At 47.1% G+C, this 21,312-nt stretch overlaps 1 protein-coding gene across 8 annotated transcripts in view; it reads right to left on the reverse strand.

Annotated features, from left to right (window-relative positions):
* Positions 1 to 8,547: 8,547 nt before the first annotated feature.
* CASK (calcium/calmodulin dependent serine protein kinase) overlaps positions 8,548 to 21,312 on the reverse strand; it is a 345,585-nt gene continuing 332,820 nt past the window's right edge. For all 8 annotated transcript variants that reach the window (XM_041740867.1, XM_041740864.1, XM_041740872.1 and 5 more), the window contains 2 exons: positions 17,267 to 17,350; positions 8,548 to 14,058 (listed from right to left, as the gene is read on the reverse strand). In XM_041740867.1, the coding sequence (XP_041596801.1) occupies positions 13,882 to 14,058; positions 17,267 to 17,350 (261 nt within the window). In that variant the 3' untranslated portion in view covers positions 8,548 to 13,881. The remainder of the gene's footprint in view (positions 14,059 to 17,266; positions 17,351 to 21,312) is intronic.

Consider the following 21,312-nt stretch of genomic DNA (forward strand, 5'->3'; position numbering starts at 1 on the left):
GTGGTGTCAGCAAGATAGGTGGTGAGAGTTTGCACTGATTCCTGCAGGTGCCCCGCTAGCTAGGCCTGGGGGGAGGAGAGAGAAATAGCAGCCTCCAGCTCTCTTGTTCTCGGAGAAGTCTCTTAGAGATCCCTGTCTCTCCAGTCATGTTCTGCGATCAGCAAATAAATCTTCCTTTATACCCCGAGTGCTTTTCAAACTGCTGCTTCTATGCTGAATCTCAGTGGGCCTGTTTGTTGTACTGTCTCTTTAAGGGTGGGGACTCCATTTCCTATCAAACCCCCGCCCCGCCAAGAGCAAAGCTTGCTGATTTTTAAACTACTCAGAGGTAAGCCCCACTGGGCTTCAAAACCAAATGTTATGGGGATTTGTCTTCCCACTGTGGGTCCCCCATGTATCCATTTATTTACCTATTTTTTCCTCCTGTGCCTAGCTGGTTTTTCTGTCATCAGACATTCTGTCTGCTAAATTATCTGAAAGAATATTTGAGGCCTAGGATGCTATCTTCCTCTAGAGATGAATAACATCTTCTGTGGAGCACGTGGGAGCAAGCAATCTGGGATCCCCTCAATCAAACTTCCGAGCTTGAGAGGTTTTGAAGCTGGACAGTCACTGTGAAGGTGTGTCTACTCGTGATTCACCTCCAGTCCAAGGATGCAAACTATTGGGGACCCCACCCAAAGTTAAGGAAGTTCACTAGCCCCTCCATACCTCCCACAGACATGCCCTGACTCTGGTCCCTTCTTCCCATCCCTGAAAAGCTGTCACAGGTGCTACTCGGCCTTTTGGCCTGTTCCTCTGGAATGGGCCCTAAATGCTCACTGCCTTGGGAGTCCGCTTTCTCCCAAATCCTGGTCCCCTAATTCTTCATTATGTCGTCAATGTGCTAAAATCTCTAAACAGATACGTTTTAAATATTTCTATCAGCTATTTTAGTTGTCTTAAGTATGGGGGTTGGTCCAAATTACGCAGTCTGCTGTTAGTGGAATGTGAAATCCCTTATTAAGACATGACTTTCTAATTTTCCTGATTATTTGTGAGTTTCAAGAAAAGCCATTCAGATTTTACCTTCTGTGAATTGCCTGTTCATATCTTTGCTCATTTGTTCCCTTTTAGAAGTGATTTTTAGAAGTTCCTTTTAAATTATGGATGTTAGTTTTTTTTTGTCAGTTATGTGTGCCAGGCATCATCTCCAGGTTTGTGGCTTATCTTTTTAGATTGTTTATGATAATGTCTTCTGTAGACTAACTTTTTAGTTTCTAATTTAAATTTATTCAACTTTATCAATCCTTTCCTTTCATGGTTTATACATTTTGAGTTTTAAGAAATTCATCCTTAACCTGAGGTCCCAAAATATTTTATTGCATACATATGCATATGTATAAAATATTATACTGTATTTGCATATAGTATTGTATTTTTAAAAGATTTTATTTATTTATTTTAGAGAGAGAGGGTATGCACACTATCATGTGTGAGGGGAGGGGCAAAGGGGGAGGGAGAGGGACAAGCTGACTCCGAGCTGAGCACAGAGCCTGATGCAGGGATTGATCTCATGACCCTGAGATCACAACCTGAGCTGAAATCAAGAGTCTGACACTTAACCAACTGAGCCACCCAGGTGCCCCTAGGTAGTTTTATATTTTAGAGATTTGCTTTTCACAGGTCATTTAGCCATCAAACATGTTATTGTTCATGTATGATGAAGTAGGGATCTAACTTAAATTTTTTCTGTATGGATAATCCAGTAGAATAGTCCATGATTTCAGCACTGCCTCAAAGTCCTGTCTTTGTCATTCTCAATGTTTTGCGTACTTACGGGTCTGAGATCTCTTATGGGTCTGTTTCATTCCTTGTGTCTCTTTCTCTCTCTCTGCACACTGTCATTATTATTTCAATTAAGCTCTCTAATCTGTTTTTACTTTCTGGTTGGGCAACTCTCTGCTTAAGATGTTTATTATTTTCGACCTGGTAGGACTCTTCTGTTGTAGCTGGTTTAGACAAATGACCCGTGGAGCCCAGTGGGCGAAGCCAGCAGCTTGAGTGCTCAGCTCAGAAATCCAGGGGCTTAGTAGGGGAAGAAATTATTCTTTTTTTTTTATTAAAAAATATTTTATTCATGAGAGACAGAGAGAGAGGCAGAGACACAGGCAGAGGGAGAAGCAGGCTCCCTGGAGGGAGCCCAATGCAGGACTCGATCCTGGGTCTCCAGGGTCACGACCTGGGCCAAAGGGAAGCAAGCGCTAAACCGCTGGGCCACCCGGGCGCCCCGGGAAGAAATTATTCTGACTGAATTTCATTCCATTATGAGGTGTCCTTTGACTCTGTGCTGCCTCTTTTTCCTCTTTGCCACTCACTCTACAATCCTCCCCGTCCCTGTCTGCCTGTTGGCTGGAGAAGGCTGCCTTTGCAGGGAGACTATTCCTTTAGGGGACCAACCAAGGGTGAGCGTGGGTTTGGGGGGCTGTTGGCATCAGAGGTGCTTTCCAGGCTTCAGCCACCCCCGTGCTGTGTCCTCTGATGGAGGCCCAGCAGACAGCCATCTGCAAAATGCTCAGCTTTTGCTCAGTTGATTCACTTTAAAATCTACTACGAAGTCGATTCCATCCACGTTAGCCTCACTTGAGCAATGATAGCTATAATCCCAAGACGTGTAATCGTGTATACATTAATGCAAACTATGAAACACAAGTCGTCCATGTTCCACTAAAATGTGTGGAACCAGGAGTGTGTGTATGAGGCATAGGTGGAAGGAGGTTGAGGAAGGGGAGTGAGGAGGGTCCTCAGGGAGGGAGGAGGGGGCCAAGCAGGGTCCCAGCTGTTGCTGCTCTCCTCGCTGGATGTTGCAAGTAGCCTCTCCGAAAGGGCACGCTTCTCCGGGTTTTATTCATGGAATAACTCCACACAGGGGTTGGGCTGGGGTGCAGGGGGGAGCACAACGTATATACCTGGAGATCGAGCCATGGGATTGTCCCTGCCGGGTGGCCCCAACTGCCACCAGATCAAGGGGGCAAGGGAATGAGTTTGAGAGACATTAAAAATTTCTATATCTGGTGAAATTGTAAAACAAAGACAAATTCATTTATTATCCCACCTTCATAATACCACCAGTGTTTGAACTTGGGGATATTTCTTTATGATGAAGAGCTCTCAGATGCCAGGGGAAGGAGGTGTACAATAAGGTGTTCAAAGCACTCAGTGCCTGGAACATGAGAGTTAACTACTCAGTAAATGTCACCGATTGCCTTTATTAGATTCTTTTATGAAAACGGGTACAGAGAAATGCAATAGTATGAAAAATATGAACTTTAATTTATGTGGCTCTTGGTAAATGTCACTGTATTATTTGCAGTGCTATGAGCAATGGCTGAAAATGCTAGTTTCATCAACACACACACTAGCTTTGAGTCTTGTATTTTTTATATATCTGCTAATAGGTAAATATAACATATTAAGAGTTTTTTCAAGTAATTAACATCTCAAGAGTTAAAAAATTTTTTTGGCTTCTATTTCTTTGATCATTTTCAATGTTGACTTTTTTTTTTTTAAAGATTTTATTTATTTTAGGGGCTCCTGGGTGGCTCATTTTGTTAAGAGTCTGCCTTTGGCTCAGGTCATGATCCCAGGATCCTGGGATTGAGTCTGCTTCCCCTCACCCCCACTCATGTGATGCCTCTCTGTCTCTCTCAAATAAATATATAAAATCTTAAATAAAATATTTTTTATTAAATTTTTTTTAAATTAGAGAGAGGGAGGGAGGGAGAGAGAGAGAGAGAGAGAGAGAGAGAGAGAGAGAGAGAGAGAATGACGAGGGGCAGAGGGACAGGGAGAGGGAATCCCAAACAGACTCTGCACTGGGCATGGAGCCCTACTTGGGGCTCAATCCCACAACCCTTAGATCATGACCTGAGCCAAAACCAGGAGTCAGGCGCACTCAACCAACTGTGTCACCCAGGCACCCCAATGTTTTTTTTTTTTTTAAGATTTTATTTATTTATTCATGAGACACACACACACGATCAGGGCCTAGACTGAAGGCGGTGCTAAACTGCTGAGCCCCGCTGGCTGCCCCCAATGTGTGCTTTTTAATAGTAGTTTTACCCAGAGTTAAATGTTCATGTCCTTTGTTATATACTGGGATGTTAGTATTTTTAACCAGTTTATGTAAAATCATTATATAATAAACTCTTTGTATATCCTGTTTATTAGAAAATGTCTTTCTGAGTTTGTGGTCTACATTTTTTTTCATAAAAATATGTGTTTTAATGAGATCAAATCTTTCAGTTGCTTTGTGACTTTCTCCTGTATAAACTTAAAAAGTTACTCTCTTCTAGAGTTTTACTGATTACTTCTGCGTTTTCATTTCCTGTTACTTCATTTTTATATTGAACTCTTTGTCTGAAACTCATTTTGATGTGTGATGTCTTAGTTGTCTTAGCTTTAGAATAGATTAAAATCTGGAAGGGCTACTCACCCTTCATTTACTCTTGTTTTCTTAGTATTTCCTTTAATTAAAATTATAATAAAAAGTCACTGTTCTTCTAGATGAATAGTCATTCTGTAAAGGTCAAAAATGATTGGATTTTGATTTGGTGTCATAAACCTACACATTAATTTGGAAAAACCTGATGCCATTGAAATATTTAGTTCTTCCACCCAAGAATATTTCTCCTTGTTTATTCAAGTCTTTTACATTCTCAGTGCAGCCCCAGCCCTTGTTTAATGAGAGGGAATGAGGGAGGGGAGGGCCAGAGGGAAAGAGAGACTCTCCAACAGACTCCCCCCTAAGCATGGAGCCGGACTGGGGGCTCAATCCCTCCACCCTGAGATCATGACCTGAGCTGAAATCAAGAGCTGGACGCTCAACCAATTGAGCAGCCCAGGTGCCCCTGTGCAGCTTTTTTTGCCCCCTCAGTGCAGCTTTGTTTTGTTTTCATATACATCCCGTGGATTTTGTTGATTTTTTAAAAATCTTGTTGCAATTGAGAATGGTACCCTTTTACCATTAGTGGTTTTTAAAAATTCATTAATTAATGAGACACCCAGAGACAGGCAGAGGGAGAAGCAGGCTCCCTGCAGGGACTCGATCCTGGACCCCGGGATCCCTGAGCCAAAGGCAGACGCTCAACTGCTGAGCCCCCCGGGTGCCCCTGATGTTAGCGCTACTACACAGAATACCACTGAGCTCTGTGTTTCCGTACCTGTTCTGTATTAACTTGAATGGAGGTCCAGTTGTCCTCTGCGGCATTCCAAGGTGTACAGTGTTATTATTAGCAAACATAGACAGTTTTGTCTTCTCTTTTCCTATGATTATACTTCTTTTTTAAAAAAGATTTTTATTTATTTATTCATGAGACACACACACACACACACACACAGAGAGAGAGAGAGAGAGAGAGAGAGAGAGAGGCAGAGCCACAGGCAGAGGGAGAAGCAGGCTCCATGCAGGGAGCCCGACGTGGGACTCGATCCCAGGACCCTGGGATCAGGACCTGAGCTGAAGGCGGCGCTAAACCACTGTGCCACCCGGGGATCACTGATTATACTTCTTTATTCTGTTTCTGAACAGTGCTTTGGAAGCAAAGTTAAATAATCACAGAGGGAGGAGGATCTAGGAAGGAAGTCGGGGAGCAGCGTGTTTAGCATGACTCCCTCACTGCGTCAAACAGCGCAAATACAAATACGTATGTGGACAGTTGCAGGAAAACGCGTGACGGGGACGCAGAGAAGGGTTTGCGGAGTTTCTTTGAGTTGCAGAAACTGGCTGAAGATCTACTTGTTTATCCATATTTTCTAGCCATTCTCTGAGAGGCATGTGCTGTTTAGGTAATGTAGAAGATAATGGCAATTTTAATGCCTTTATTGTGTCACTTTTAGGTGGATTATGTTGCCTATCATCGTAATAGCTATTGTGTATCTGCTAAGGATATTTTCTATCTTATTTATTTGTTTTTAAAGAGTTTATGTTTGAAGTGATCCCAACCCCCAATGTGGGGCTCGAAGCCACAACTACATGATCAAGAGTCGCGTGCACCGACAGAGCCAGCCAGGCGCCCCTTTGTCTTATTTTTAAGAGTCTTTGTTTTTTAAAGATTTTATTTATTTATTCATGAGAGACACACACACACACACAGAGAAGCAGAGACACAGGCAGAGGGAGGAGCAGGCTCTATGCAGGGAGCCGGATGTGGGACTCGATCCTGGGTTCCCAGTATCACGCCCTGGGCAGAAGGCGGTGCTAAACCGCTGAGCCCCCCGGGCTGCCCAAGAGTCTTTGTTTTTAAAGTAGAACTGGATGTTGAATTTGGCCAGATGTCTTTGTGACAGCTCTGAAACGGTCACCTGGTTTCTCACTTTTCATTTGGAAACTGAGGTATAGCTTATGTACGATGAAAAGCACAGAGAATAGGCGTTTGGTTCGATGTGTTTTGACAATTGTGTGTGCCCATGTAACCACTACCCCAAACAAGAAATAGAACATTTCCATCACCCCAGAAGGTTCTAGGGGAAGTTCTGTGTAAGCTGTTGATTTGTGTGGCTGAGCCTTTACCACCCGCTTTGTGCATGATCTCAATTTCCCTGTCTCTGGCCTTAGTTTCACAGCTTGAGGGTGAGGGTCTAGAGCCACCTGTGAGGTCCCAGCAGGCTGTCCCCTTTCAAGCCATTCATTTTGGACCACTGTGGTGGCAGGAGGGAGCCAGATTCTCTGCAGGGCCATTGGCCATGGCTGGGGGCTGGGGGGTGGCAATGGACAAAGCTGCCCTAGAAATGGGAAGAGGGCAGTGGCGGGAGTTGGAAGCTTTTAGTGAGTGATCAAGCCTAAGAATGCTTCTGTGGTCAAGCTGTTTGTGGGCGCCCCCCGAAAGGTTAAGATGGGGGGTGGAGAGCAGGTGCGGGCTGTGGGTGTGGGATCCCTCACATGGTCCTAAGCATAGGATTTCATCTGCAGGCCCAGGTTTTGCATGCTCATTCCTTGAGAGGGTCAGATGCCACCTTTTGAAACATTCTCTCCTGGAGCACCCTCGCCTTTGGCTGGGTGGCACGCTGTCCTTCGGGGGAGCTTGCTACTGGCGGGCACTTCGACGTCACTGCCACCCTGCACCCATCAGGTTGCATTCATTTGGCAGATCCCCCCTCTCTGCCATGGTCGTTCATGGAATGATACCCGGAGTTATTTATTCAGCTTATCATATTTTTTAATTAATTTTTTAATAATAAATTTATTTTTTTAATTTTTTTTGTATAAATTTATTTTTTATTGGTGTTCAATTTGCCAACATACAGAACAACACCCAGTACTCATCCCATCAAGTGCCCACCCCAGTGCCTGCCACCCAGTCACCCCCACCCCCCGCCCTCCTCCCCCTCCACCACTCCTAGTTCGTTTCCCAGGGTTAGGAGTCTTCATGTTCTGTCTCCCTTTCTGACACTTCCCACTTATTTTTTCTCCTTTCTCCTTTATTCCCCTCCACTATCATTTCTATTCCCCAAATGAATGAGACCACACAATTATTCAGCTTATCTAAATATTATGCTAAACTGGGGAAAATAGGGGGAAATACATGTTTCTTTTCATTTCTGTCAGCTTACTATCAACATGTTCGATGTGTTTCCATTGCCTTTAAGCACGAAAAATGAGCCTCATGGTAGTGTTCATGCTTTTGGTCCTCTGTACGTGGAGGTAAGCAATCTGAAGACAGGTGACTTAGGATTTTCCTGAATCAAGAGGCCGGGGCCTCAACTACTTGTGTCTCAACGTGATCTAGACTCTTCTAGACTTTTTTTTTTTTTTTTTTTTGCGGGGGGTGGGGGGTAAGTTGTCTTGGAAAAGCCAACGATCACTCCTAGTTTATGTTTCTCACATGAGTCATGTGAGCACATTTGGCCTGGGCTATTTCTGGAGCTGTGCGTGTTTGGACACATGCAAGTGTGGGTGTCTGAGGCCACCGGGTTTCTTTCCTTGGGCAGAGCCTAGGGACAGGAGGGTGCAGAGTAGGTCACAGAGGCATGTGACAGGCCATATCCCAGACTCCAGCCAGAGACCGAAGCAAACCACCCAATGCCAAGGGCAGCAGGCTTCCTCCTGAGGCTTTCTATGCAGACATCAGACAAGAGACTTGATTTCCATGCTGGGTGCCTGCACCACTCCGATCAATTTAGACTTCTATTTCTAGGAGCTGTCACACTCGGATTTTTCTTTTTCTCTTTTTTAAAACCCAAAGCTATTTTAAATCTGCATCAAGTGCGAGCAACTAAACTTGAACTGCTCTCAGGATGCAGTCTGTGGCAGCTATGCCAAAGACCATGACTGCCAGGGCAGACCCCCCTGCTGTCCCCCCCACCCCGCCAGGGATGTGCTCCATGAGGGCAGGTAGAAGTTGCCCTCCCCTGCCCCCACCCCCCAGCCACCCCGTGATCCCTGCTTCGGCCATGCATTTGTGGGAAGGTCTGCGAGGCCGAACCCTGGAGAGGAGCTCCTTGTCTCTCCGATCCTCCTGTGGTCTGTCCCCCGAGCTGTGTGGCCTGCAATCTGAGGAGACAACTGCCTTTTCATGTTTTATACATTTTATTCATACATTTCTCCAACTTTGAAATGACAAAAGCCCAATTCTATGGTTTCCCATTACACAGCATCCTACAGGTATGTATATTCTACAAAGAATACTATGGAGTTTCTCTTCCTCCCCTGTCACACGAGAGAGAACTGATTAGGGTTCCATCGCTTTGTCCTGTAACTGGCAGCGCACCAGCGTTCCGGTTGTTCTGGCGACAGGGCAGAGGGACCAGGGCGGGAGGGCGTGTGCTAAGGCATGTAGATAGATACACACAGAAAGAAAGCGGGACATTTACAGAGAATCCGGACCTTTCTGATCCCCTCACCTCCTGGGTGTCGAAGGACCCCTCCTGCACGCGTGCTCTTGCGTGCTAAGGCTTTGCTGTACCCTGCAAATACTTACAATCGGAAATGGTGAAATATACAACAACTGTTAACATCGCTCTCTTTTCATCACTGAGACAATACTTCAAAACCTTTTATAAAAAGGCAATTATACATACAGAGAAAAGAACACGCTGGCAAAACTTTATGCAAAACAACCCCAGAACTGAGTTTGAAGGGCGACACACCTGCATTGCAACTAAACGCGATGCCGCGGCCTCGGCGCGTGAGGGCTGCGTGGCCCCCGCGGCAGGCAGCCCGCTCCCCTGCCACCTGCACGGGCGTCATTCCAGGACACAGCTGAGACTGGCCGTCCGTTCCCCCAGTTCTTGGTCTCTTCAAAATGAAAACAATAGGTGGGGCCACTGGCTGTCGAGGAGCACCTGTTTCTGCTCCCAAGCAGCACTCCTTCTAAGAGATCGCACTTCGTCCGGGGCCCGGGCTGCTCAGCCCCAGGCCTCTCTCACGGGGAACGCGGGCACGTCCCCTGGGCTACGGGCCAGAGACAGAGAAGGGAGCTAACACCGGAGTGGCAGCGAAGTCCCGAGTTTCTGAGCATACACGGGTCTGGAGTTGTGCTTGGGGCCAGAAACGAGGTCTCCGGGTGGTGACAAACACCTCTCTCCATTTTCTGTTGCTCAGTCCATTTGCACAGGTTCAAGAGGGTTGATGGAGGGTCAGGTGGGAGGTGGTGGGCGCTCTGGATGTCCTAGGCCTCCGGAGAGCTAAGACTTGGCAGTGCCTGCCTGGAGGTGGCGCGGCCGCCCCCCCTCACCCTGCCGGCTCTGCCCGCCTCCCGCGGCCCAAGAGTGGCAGAGAAAGGAGCAGAGCAAAGGGATGTGGGCCGCGGAGCCTGCCCTTCTGCCTCCCGTCCTCCGCTTCCCGGATGCAGCCCACAGCGGGACCCCCCTCACTAGGCCAGAAGACCCGGACTTCCAACAGCTCCAGGTTTAAGGGGAACCGTTAAGTGAGCATGGGCCGGGCCCAGGGGGCAGGAAGCCTATGGCACAGCCCTTTCCCCGAAGACCTCAAGTGGAGGGGAGAACCTTACTTCGAAAGGGGTAAGAAAAGGAAGAGCTCTACCAAATGAAATGATTCATGATTAAAGCTTGTAGCCCTTCTGCAAGCTGCATCAAGGAGCAGAACGTCTTTCAAAGAGGGGAATTAATTAGAGGCGCAGAATAAGAGAAAGGCGCTCAGGGACCTTTTAGCCTATGACAGGCCCTAATCAGCCTCAGTATCTTAAGTCCTTGTAAAGAGGATGGAATTAGGAAGCTGTGTTTGGTTCTGGAAAAACAAACTCTCCCCCGCCTCCCAATGTGCACGCGTGTGCGTGCGCACGTACACACACACACACTACATTTGATGACAGGAAGCAAGGAGGAGGGCATGAGGACCCTAAGGGGCTTGTTTTCCAATGCTGAGCGCAAGGTGCCTTCCCTTTCAGGGGAGGGGGCCTGCATGAGGCAGGATAATTAAGAATTTAGTAATGAGAAAATCCTCTTTGCTAGCTTCAGCAGCATGTTCTCTTTGCCCCAAGAGATTGACCTGAAACAAAGAAGAGGACGTCACATGGGTAGGAGACGAGGAGTTTGCTCTGGGCTGCCTGTCCGTAAGGGGCAACGTCCCCTCTGGGTGTCTCCGCCATCTCATTTTTGAGGGTGGCCCAACGGACTACACTTTTTCAAGGAAGGAACTTACAACCTTAATGAACCGGTAACTAAGAGTGATTTGAAAACCAACAAAAATTCTACTCTGTGGTAATGAGATGAGAGGCTTTCATCAGATCACCGGGGCATGGAGTGCAGAGGCAGCTGGCCGGCCCCGGAGGGTGGGCCATGGAAGCCGGCTCGGGGCAGCGGGGCACCTGCTCGGTCCTTCGCGCAGCGCGCTCTGCGTTAGGTTTAGATAACCCGCCACCAGTAGGATGGGCTCAGAAGACACCTTCTGAATGCAAATAGCAGGAAGTAGGTCACCCATTTCTTTTCTTCTCTGAGCAAATGTTTTAAACCATCTCATCTGACAGGAGATACATTTAATTGCATTTTAAAGAGCTACCACATTATCCTGACAGTGAGAAAACTTCCAGATGAATTGAGTGACATTCTCCTTTTCGGTGTTAAAATTGAATATGCTGCACGTGCAAAGTAACTACTACTACCTTACTAAAATATCAGGACCCTTCTTAATAATTCCACGTATTAAAAACATCCTTTTTTGCTGTGGGAGGTGGGGCTGGGTGGAAAAACCCTCCAGAATATGGCTCAATTGACCAGTGATGAGATTTAATAATTGTAATCATTTGCTCTGGCCTTTGAAAAAGAAAAAAAAAAGATTTTGCTGATGGAATGGAAGCAGTGAAGATTTTTAGTAATTTTCTCTGATTGCTTAGTGGATGATTGTAATGTAGCAGCAGCAGTTTTGTGTGAAATTATTCTGAATTTAAGCATTTTCTGGCGGGTCACAAAGGCATTAGTTTAGAGAAGGGCCTGTGTTAGTGGAATGGAGCAGATGACCTCTTTGAGAAGTTCAGCCAGAGTGAGTTCTGGATACAGGAATTTTGCCATCTACCCAGTGGCGAGAGCGGTGCCTGCCTGCGGGCCTCTCCGATTGAGAAGTGAGGACGGGTGCTAAGTGCTTTTCGATCCTGGGGCCACAGACATTTAAATTGGCACAGCTTTGCTCTTCTTCTGCTTGATCCACCTCTGTCAACATGGCTTAAGATAGGCATCATCAGCATCTCTGGCGATTTGGCCTCAAAGGGCCCGAGAAGGGGGTGTGGGCATTTCTAGCAGAGGGGGAGCGAGTCTGTGTTCCCCATGTGTTAGCTGTATTTTTCTTTGTGCTTCATTGGAAAAGAGGTAGAGTGGGCACTTCCACACCACGAAGAGCCCAGATTGTGGTCAGTACCATCACAGGAATGACTGGCCTTGGCATCAGATTTAAATCAATCCTAACACAGCTTGAAACAACTCTTGAGGTTTCCCTTCTCCATCCAGGGTCGCCCTGGTTTGGTGGTTTGGTCACCCTGCTGTGGGGCCTCAACAGAAGCAGGTCACTCAACACCTGGTAAGTTGCAAATTCATCCAGTCACCGACAAAGGACAACATCAGAGAAAAAGAAAAACCATCGTTTAATAAGAGCTGGTGGGAGAGGAGGGTGACACCTTAAAAGGAGTATACAGATGCTTTCTCTGTGTGGTCTTTCAAGAGGAGCCGTTCAGCTCAGAACAAACCCTGCACATCCTGCCAAGGCACAAAGCGATGAGGCCCTCTAACCGACAAGAAGCGACCCGGATGGTACATTCTCAAGGATCCCAGGTTAATAGAACCATTTCACACCCTGACACCCTAACGAAGAGTCTTCCACTGACCTCTGGCCAAGAGTTGGAAAACCCTAGCTTGCATCTCCTGTATTAGAAGAAGGGACCTCATGGAAGGGTGATGAGATGGTTCATGTGTCTAAAGCAACATGGACAGATGATTCTCCTGTGCCAAGGGATATAGCAAGAGGAAGGAGAAACCACAGATGGCCTCCACTACATGGGTGGTCCTCGGGCGCACTGCGCTCTGGGAGCCCGACGTGGTCCGAGCTGTGCTCTGGCAGAAAATCTTGTTGTCCTGCCAACTGATAGTCACTCCTGGGCCTTCCATGGTTCAGTGAGCATCTAACGAATTATAAAATCTAAAAGATCATCGGCTTGTAAACCTGAACAAATCTATAATGAAATGAAGGACCCAAAGGCATTTAATTATTGAACACATAAAAGGAAGTATATTTAAAAAAAATTGGTCAAACTGTCCTGTTAGTTATCATTTTAAAGGAATTTACAGGGCTGTTATAGATTATTCTTTTGGAATAATTCAGTTTATAGCAAGTGCCTAAACTGGTTTCTTCATTGCACAGTATATTCTCTTAAAATGGGTGCTTTAAAACAATTACATACATATTAAAAATCCTCATTTCTTTGCTTAATTAAAACGTTAATACTCTCAGACAACACAGATCTGAAATGGTGAAACCAGCAACTCCCCCTCCCACCTTACAACAAATTAAATTGAGACAAAATTACAAACACATTTCACTACAGGATTATTATTAATAAAAATCAGTTTCTTTTTTTTTTATAAAGTTGCCCGAAATGCAAGGGATGTGCATAGGTTTACAACTTAGTCATAATAGCATTTTATTCTTACTCCCCTGGGCGTGCCCCGTGAACGGAATGTACTTTGCTGTAGATTACAGATTGTTTTGTCCAACACAGACACACCGACAGCATAAACGCTCGCGACTGTCCACATGCATTAAGAGTCAAGACCCAACTTCAAATCTCTAAAAGGTTTACAGGGTGCTTCAAAGAGACAGTATCACATTGTCTGGATGTTACATAAAGGACTTAAAAAAAAATACTAGTCTAAAAAAAAAAAGAAAAAAAGGCCTTTAAAAATTTATGACTGTTTTGTAATCACTAGACTGATTATTTCAAATAAATAAAGGAAAGAAAGATATTCCAATCCATAAAATCAGACTCTAAAAAGAATGTAGTGTTCCACCCCCAGTCAAGGTAACAGAATCATTGTTTATTATTAAAATAGATTATAGAAAGCAGCATCTATTTTGTGCAGTTTTTAGGGGCCTTGGAAATAAAAAGCTATGATTTCCAAAAATATAACATTCCAAAGGATTGAATAATACATACATTTAAAGATACATTTTATTAAAGTTTAGGAGAACTGATTAAAAAAGATACTGTCTCTTTAAATTAGTGTGTAATTGTTTTTCTCCTCCTATCTATTCGGACATGACAATAATTATAAATGGAGGTCACACTACAACTAGGTAGTCTCTAGGGACCATGACCTGCTGACACAAGGCCGATAACAAAGAGACTTTTCCACGGATGAGGTGGCTCCCGGGTGGGCGTCAGGTATCTGGGGACAGGCCTAGTAGACCCAGGAGACCGGGACCCACTGTGGGGCTGTGCACACGAGCTCAACAGCTTCCTCCAGATGTCTGATTGTCTCATCAATTTCATTGTTGATAATTGTGAGATCGAAGTAGTGTGCGTATGTTCTCTGGAGGATATCAGACTCCTTCTGCAGGCGCTGGAGAGACTCATCCTAAATGGTGAAGGGATAGGGGATGGGGTGGGGGGAGGGAGGAGCAAAGAGGAGAGAGTAGTCAGATTCTTGCTCTTTCCACATTTCTGTTCTTCCCAGTGGCAAACATGGTCAAGGCCAGACCTTGAGGTGCTGCATCTGGGCACAAGGCCAAAGTCCCCTTCGTGACTGAGCTGACAATGAGCCCCTGTGACGGCAGGGCTAGAGGACTGCAGCCTGGCGGCGCCCCATGCAACAGACGCTCCATGTCACACCCCGCACGGGACCAGGCCCTCCTGGATACACAGTGCCCTGCATGCCCGGGCCTAGCTGCCCCATCGGGAGGTCTCCCAGCTGGCAGCGAGGGCTCCAGTGCCCCCCACCCTTGGTCCCCAGGCCCTAGAGCCCAGCTGTACTTGCATCAAAAAGCCGCTGCCTTGGGCCAACAAATTAAGTTGTATTTTTCCCTTTTCTACTTCAAGGTCCAACATGTTCCAGGAATTCAATTACATATAATGGCCTGCACTCAATAGCAGCGGATGCCAGGCAAAAGCTTTTTGGATGTTACAAATAATGGATGAAATAAGGCCATTTTCCAGTTATGATGGCAACCGGCATCTGATGAATCCCCTCAAAGTGGTCTAGCCATTGGAAATGGCCAGACAAATGTCACCAGGCAGAAGTACTCGTACCTCTTAGGGGAAAAAACTCTGAAGGAAAAGCAGCTACTGAACTCTTGGGGGCTTTGCTGCAATAACGGACTTCCCTCAACGCCTCCAGCCTGCTGCAGATTTTGAGAGCCCTCCTCAGGGTGGGCCCACAGGAGGAGGGAATTCAGTTTCCTAGTTTGTCACATGAGTCTTGAGTCTTGCTTTAGCCTCTGGATGGCAGTTCTTTCAAGATCAGGATTTCTTACGGGCCACCAGAAAGTCGGCCTCTGGATCTTCGTGGGGCAGATACTGTGATGCTGAACTTCCAATGGACAGATTCAAACTTGAAGCCAGAGAACTCTGTGAGTCAAACTAACCCCCCACTGCCATCCCAAAACTATGTAGGTGAGGTATCGGGCTGAGCCCTACCCTAGATACATGGAGCTACATACAACCCCTACCTGCTGATCTGATTAGCATCTCTCTTCCCTACTAGACAGTAAACGTGTCTTGTGTGCCCTGTCATCGCTGTGCCCAGCACTTGGCATTGTGCCTTGTACACAGTAAGGGTTTCCCACCAGACAGTACTGAGAGAGCAAGCCCTTGGCTGACACTGGCCATTACAGGGTCTGATGAGTGGTAAATCTGTAATTGAGATGGAAAGCTGTTCTACTAGGAAGTGGAGGCCAGTGATGCCAGAGACGCACCTCCAGGAAACCCAGAACATGTGGTACCTTCAGTAACTTGGGAGCCATGGCACCTTCAGTAACTTGGGAGCCATGGCAGCTGCTTGGGACCCCTCCTCTTACCTGAGGCCCATCCATTATTTGTGAGAAACCCTCCCTGAAGAGCCCTGGTCTGTGGGTGCAACTCTCTAGAGAGGGGATCAAAAGTGAGGTCACTCGATCCTATCATGGCACCACGGTGTGGGTGGATGGGCACCGGGGAAGCTGAGAGCCCCACCCATTCTATCAGGACCCTCTGAAAGGGGCAGCCTCCAGGTTTCACTGTCTTTTACTGGGATTTCAAAGTGGGACTGGGTGTGCTCAGATGTTGGCCTTTAGCTAGCACAGTGTAGATGTGACCTCAGTTGATCAGTATCTCCTAAGGTCAGATCAACACGCTTTCTGCTGGCGCTTGAAAAGCCTGGTATTTTCATTTTGGCTTCACTTTACAACCAACAATGGAGAAGCCCAATTTTGGGAAATGCTCATTCACCCAAGGACAGGAGTGCTTGCTGCCAGCCTGAGGAGATCCAGTTCCCACCACGTCACTCTCCCGGCTCGGGGATTCCACTGAAAACCACAGTCCTGGGCTTCAGAAACCACTTGCAGAGTTTATGATTTGCTCAGAGAGCCAGGCTGATGAAAACATGTGAGAAAATTTATGGCTGACAGCATCAGTTTTTAAATGTAGCTCTCTCTTTACAGAAAAAGAAAGCTTTCCTCTTAAGGATCGTATAAGATGAAGCTATATTTGTCGGTTTCCTCCTTGGCAACACAGCTTGTCTGAAGGCTTGCCTCACGCAGGAGCAGGGTTTAACTCAGTGAAAACAAAATGCCTCTATTCTAACAGCAAAAGCCAGGGTTTATGGGAAGAAAAGATCTACATTCTAAATCTAGGAAAGACAACAAGGCTGTATTTCGTCACCTCCTAGCTGGTACTTACAGGCAATTTTCTGCACCATTTTGGCAGCTATGGAAAATTAGTAAAAGGGCAGGAAAATAGGCAAAGACAAAAACAAAACAGAGCAAAGATAATAATTCAAGAAAAATACATGGCAACCAAAGGATAAGTGCTAAGTGCACTGTGGGGCTTCAAACATGTGGGTGTATCAACGAAGATGGAAAAGTCGAGTTTACAAAGGCATATAGCTTTTGCAAAAGAATGACTAAAAAGATGAGTAACCTAGACATGTAAAGATTTAATCTTCCTTACAGGTATGCAAAGTGCAAATTTCTAGGGCTCAATTGTACTGTCAACTAGCTTGGGTGGGGTTAGCTGGTGTTAGCTGAACAGAGCCAGGAGCCCTCTCCTCTGCTGGTTTCTCTACCTGGCAGATGCAACGGGTCACTGTGCTGGAGTCTCCTCTTAAGAGTGAACCTGTGGCAGGTGGGCACTGATGTGCTGACCACACACACCGATGTGCTGGCCACGTTAGCATCTGCCCAGCCTCAGAAGGCCCTCGGAGTCAGCCGAGTACTAGAGTGGGACACCAACCATGGCAGGCACTGCTCCAGGCCGCTGAGCTGAGCTGAGCTGGCCCAAGAGGCAGATGGGATTGGTTTCTAGGTTGGCTCATCTCTGGGGACTGTGTGGGTCCCAGGGCAGAGGCTGCCACTGGGCCGAGGTCAGGGATGCCCTGGAGCTCTCCTCTGGCAGAGGGGCCGAGGGCTGGCCTGGGGGGCAAGGTGTGGGGGCTGCTGCTTTGCTCCATGGGGCCCCCTGGGGAGCAGAGGCAGCCTGGCCAGTCTCCGCCCCTCCGCCTGGCTGCCTGGCAAAGTCAGGGCTTCCTTCTGGAGCATACAGCGCCCACGGGTCCCTAAGACGATGGGCCATGGAAATGGACCAGGCCTTACCTCATTCAGACCTGGAGTGATGGTTGGCGCAGCGATAAACACGACAAAAGGTGCAAACTCGGCGGTTCTCAGGACCTTCAGCGCCTGCGGACCAAACACAGGAGACTCAGAAGATGAACTAACGAGGAACTTCCCATTCAGTTTTCAGTGAGGGAGACAGACCCTGAGAGACTCCCAAATGCAGGGAACAAGGTGAGGGTGGCTGGAGGAGGTGGGGTGGGGGGATGGGCACTGAGGAGGCCACAGGATGGGATGAGCATGGGGTGTTATAGGCAACTGACAAGGCACTGAATTCTACTGATGAAATGAATGATATACTATATGTTGGCTAACTGAATTAAAAAAAAAAAAAGCTAGTGAGTGCAGCTGTGGAACGAGTCTGTACGAAACCACCTGGCTGAACAAGCCTCTGACTCAAACTCCCAGCCCCGCAGCAGCACATCACCAGCTCTATCCGTGAACCCTCATACTCCTTTCCTTCCGAAGGATGGACAATAGCCATCAGCAAGTGAAAGCTGACCAATTGGATGTTTTTTATGAATCCTGTGAATAAGTCAGACTTCCTTATCCTCAGAAAAGTCAACACCAGGGGCTCCTGGGTGGCTCAGTTGGTGAAGCATCTGCCTTTGGCTCAGGTCATGATCCCATGGTCCTGGGATCGAGCCCCTTGCTGGGCTCTCTGCTCAGCAGGGAGTTTGCTTCTCCCTCTCCCCCTCCCCGCTTGTGCTCACTCTCTCTCAAATTAGGCTGTGTTCACAGTCCCCTGGATGAAAGGCCCCCGTGGGCAGGGGCACCTTGTCCAGGGCCCTAGGCTGCAGCAGCTAAAGGAGCTCAGTGGCCCCAGGGGGTTGCTGTGCCCACAGGAAAATGCTGTGTTCCAGGGAGGGAGAGGGAGCCCTGAGGCCAGTTCACTTCCCTCCCGAAGCCTTGAAGCCTTGCCAACGTCCACCGACTCGTTGATTTGGGTAAGGGATTACTCATCAGCTCCCGGCCATGAGGACGTGAGCCTCCTACGGGTTGTGGGCTCTCCTCCACAGCACAGAACCCTGCATCCGCAGGCACACACTTCACAAGAGATTGACAGGTCCTTGACTCGTCTGCATCGGTGGGGAGGAACCTCTACTGTCCTTTATGAGCATTTAACGTGTCTATTCTGTTATCTGCATGTTTTGCTTTCTTGATGACTTTTCAATCATGTGCTTTGTCCTACTCCTATTCCTCCCTCTTTTGCCTGGTTGACTGTAGTAGTAATCAGGCTGGTCACTCTGCCTCTGTACTAAAGCCTGCTGCTAGAGGGACCGATCTTCTGGCAAGGCAAATCCCACTGTATGGCTCCTTTGCTTCAGACCCTTCGACCCCCTCTTGGCCTGGGGATAAAATGTACACTCCTCACCATAAATGGCAGCTCCCTCCCTCCTGAGCTGGCCTGTGCTTATCTCATCAGCCTCCCTCTGCCCTTCTCTGCCCCTTCCCTTCCAGGGACTGGCCTTGCTGAACTACTTCCGGTTCCAGAAAGGGCCTCGCTCTCTCTGGTTTCCCAGCCTACTCCCTCTGTCCAGACTCTCCGTCCCTATTCTTCCTCCTGCCCTGGCTGAGTGATCCTTTAGCACCAGTGTTCTTTTGTCTTCGTCCTTTGGGAGCTCTGTGCCAGCTCAGGTGCCCCTCCTGGGTGCCCCCAGGGTACCCACTGCACCACACATGCAAGTGCCCAGATACTAGAGGGTGAGCTTGAGGGGGGAGGGCTGGGTCTTGTTTGGTTGTCTCCTTCCTGCCCTGGATGGCGCCTAGCATAAACAGTCTTCATGCTAAAATGAAAATGTAAAAGTGTCACCTATGATTGGCAGTGGGCACGGTGTTCTGTGGCTGAAGGGAATCTCCTGGCCTCTGAACATACAGGCTCGTGAGAGACAACCTGGATAATAAATGTCTAGTGCAAGGTTCTCTTGCACTGTGATCAGGTTCTGGAATCTCAGGAACAGTATCACCTTGTGGGTTATGGGAGCCTGGCCCATTGTCTCACTGGTCCTATAAAAATGCTTCAGTTGTGAATGTCACATTCCCCTTGTGAGAAAGCTCTCTGAGCCTGCTTATGCTCATTTTTGACAGAGGTAATTGGCAATTTCTTTGCCAACCCTTTTGTGATTGAAGACTTCAGCAAGGAACAAACATTGTGGAAAAGTGCATATACAGCTCACTCGTGCTTAACGGGGATCTTCCTTTAGAAATCCTCTTTTCTGTCATTATTATTTTGGGCCTCCCCATCCTCCCCATGGCCCATTCCCCATCCTTCCTGTGCTCATGAACAAGGTGGATACAGGGTATGTGGACAGGTTTCCTCATCCACCACAGGCAGCCTCTGGGCAGCTGAGCTGGGAAGATGTTCTAGTGCATGGGACCTACCCCGGCTTCTGTCCCTGACACTACTTCGAGGGCCAGATGGGAAGTCTGTGTAGCCTCGATGTGGAGTGGAAACTACAGGTGAGGCAGAGACGGACACCCCAGGCGTGGAATGGTCCTCTCTCTGCTCAGTGTCCCCAGCCTGACAACCACTCAGTTTTTCAAAGATCTTAAGGTCTAAAGCTTGCCCTTGTATTGCAACCCTGGAAAGCATGCTCCACGGCAAATGTGAGCATCCTGCATGTGCCCCTTCTCCATGCAGCACGTAGGCCCCAAGCCTTTAGCCATCAGTACATGGGTCCTTCCGTGTTTACTGCACACAGCTGGCTGTCACTGCAGGTTGTGCTTGCCACACTGATTGTGTCCAAGAACTAGGTTCTCATCCCTCAGCAGGTAATCCCAAAGAAAGAACTGGCATACTTCTAGGAGATGAGAATAATGGGATCCAGGATACTCCCCTCTCTGTCCTGCTTGCCAGGAAGTTCAGAGCCAACCTGTATGCTGATCATAGTAGCTACAGGAGCTTTTTCAGGGCTTTGATGTTCAATTCCTAGCCTATGTTATTTTTTTCCCCCCTCTGTTATTTTCAAAAATGAAAAGGCCCCTCAAGTCCGGACTGAGATTTTCTTGTCTAGTAGCCCTCAGATCTTCAGCGGAGTCACCACACATTTCCTAAGTTGTTCTTGAACAACTGTGTCTCCATTCTCTGCTCTCTACCTATGGGTCTCAAGTGTTGTCTCTGAGCCCAAGGTCTAGGGTCGCTTCAGGGACAGCAACTGGAATTGCTTCACAAGGATTCCATTCCCTCAGGCTGGTAAGGGGGGGGAGTGGGAGGGTGAGGGTTCAAGGTCTCTAAACCTTCTTCCTTTCTGACTAAAGACAAGATACAAAATCTGTTAGTATTTACAGGGAAGGATCACTTTCTGAATCCCAGAGAGGACAGAAAGTATAGAAAGACTGCCAAAAATATGTTGGATTCAAACAGCCAAAGCACCATTAGTTTAAGATTTAAAGTCAAGTCTTTAGTTCTCTTCTGTGGAGACAAATTGATTTTATGGCACCTATATGGCCAATAGTTCATCCCTGGTTACCATGTGTAAGGAACGAAAATGCATCTGATCAAGTATCTACAATGCAGATAGCTTTAAGATGGATCTGCTTTGCAAACTTAAAAAAGCACATAAGGGCAAGTGTCTGAGTCATTTTGTATAAAAATGTAAGGGTTTAAGGAAGAGCACAATGACCCCAGAGATCATCTTTCACAGAACAGCCCCTAGCTCAGAACTGGGCTCTTGTTTTGAAGTGCAGATTCCTAACAAGACAGCAGCTACCCTGGCTACCCCTTGCTGATAACCTTTCCCACTATGGGCAAGAGCAAAATCACACATACTCTGCTACTGTTAACTTTTTAAAGTCACAAATAGAGAAACCAGAATAAAATTAAAATCTAAAACCATCATGGTAAGTTCTGGTGACACCCTGGTGCTAAGATTATTTTTGGAGCCATGGTTTTATTTCAATGAGAAAGAAGTTCTATAGTTCTTCCTCAGGTTTTGACTGCCTTATTGATTTTTCTAAACATTAAAAAAAAGATTTAAATCATACGACTATATACAAGGTGGATGAGGTTAAGGATTCCCGGGGTGGAA

The sequence above is a fragment of the Vulpes lagopus genome, chromosome X (genome assembly GCF_018345385.1).
Source record: "Vulpes lagopus strain Blue_001 chromosome X, ASM1834538v1, whole genome shotgun sequence".
NCBI lineage: Eukaryota > Metazoa > Chordata > Mammalia > Carnivora > Canidae > Vulpes > Vulpes lagopus.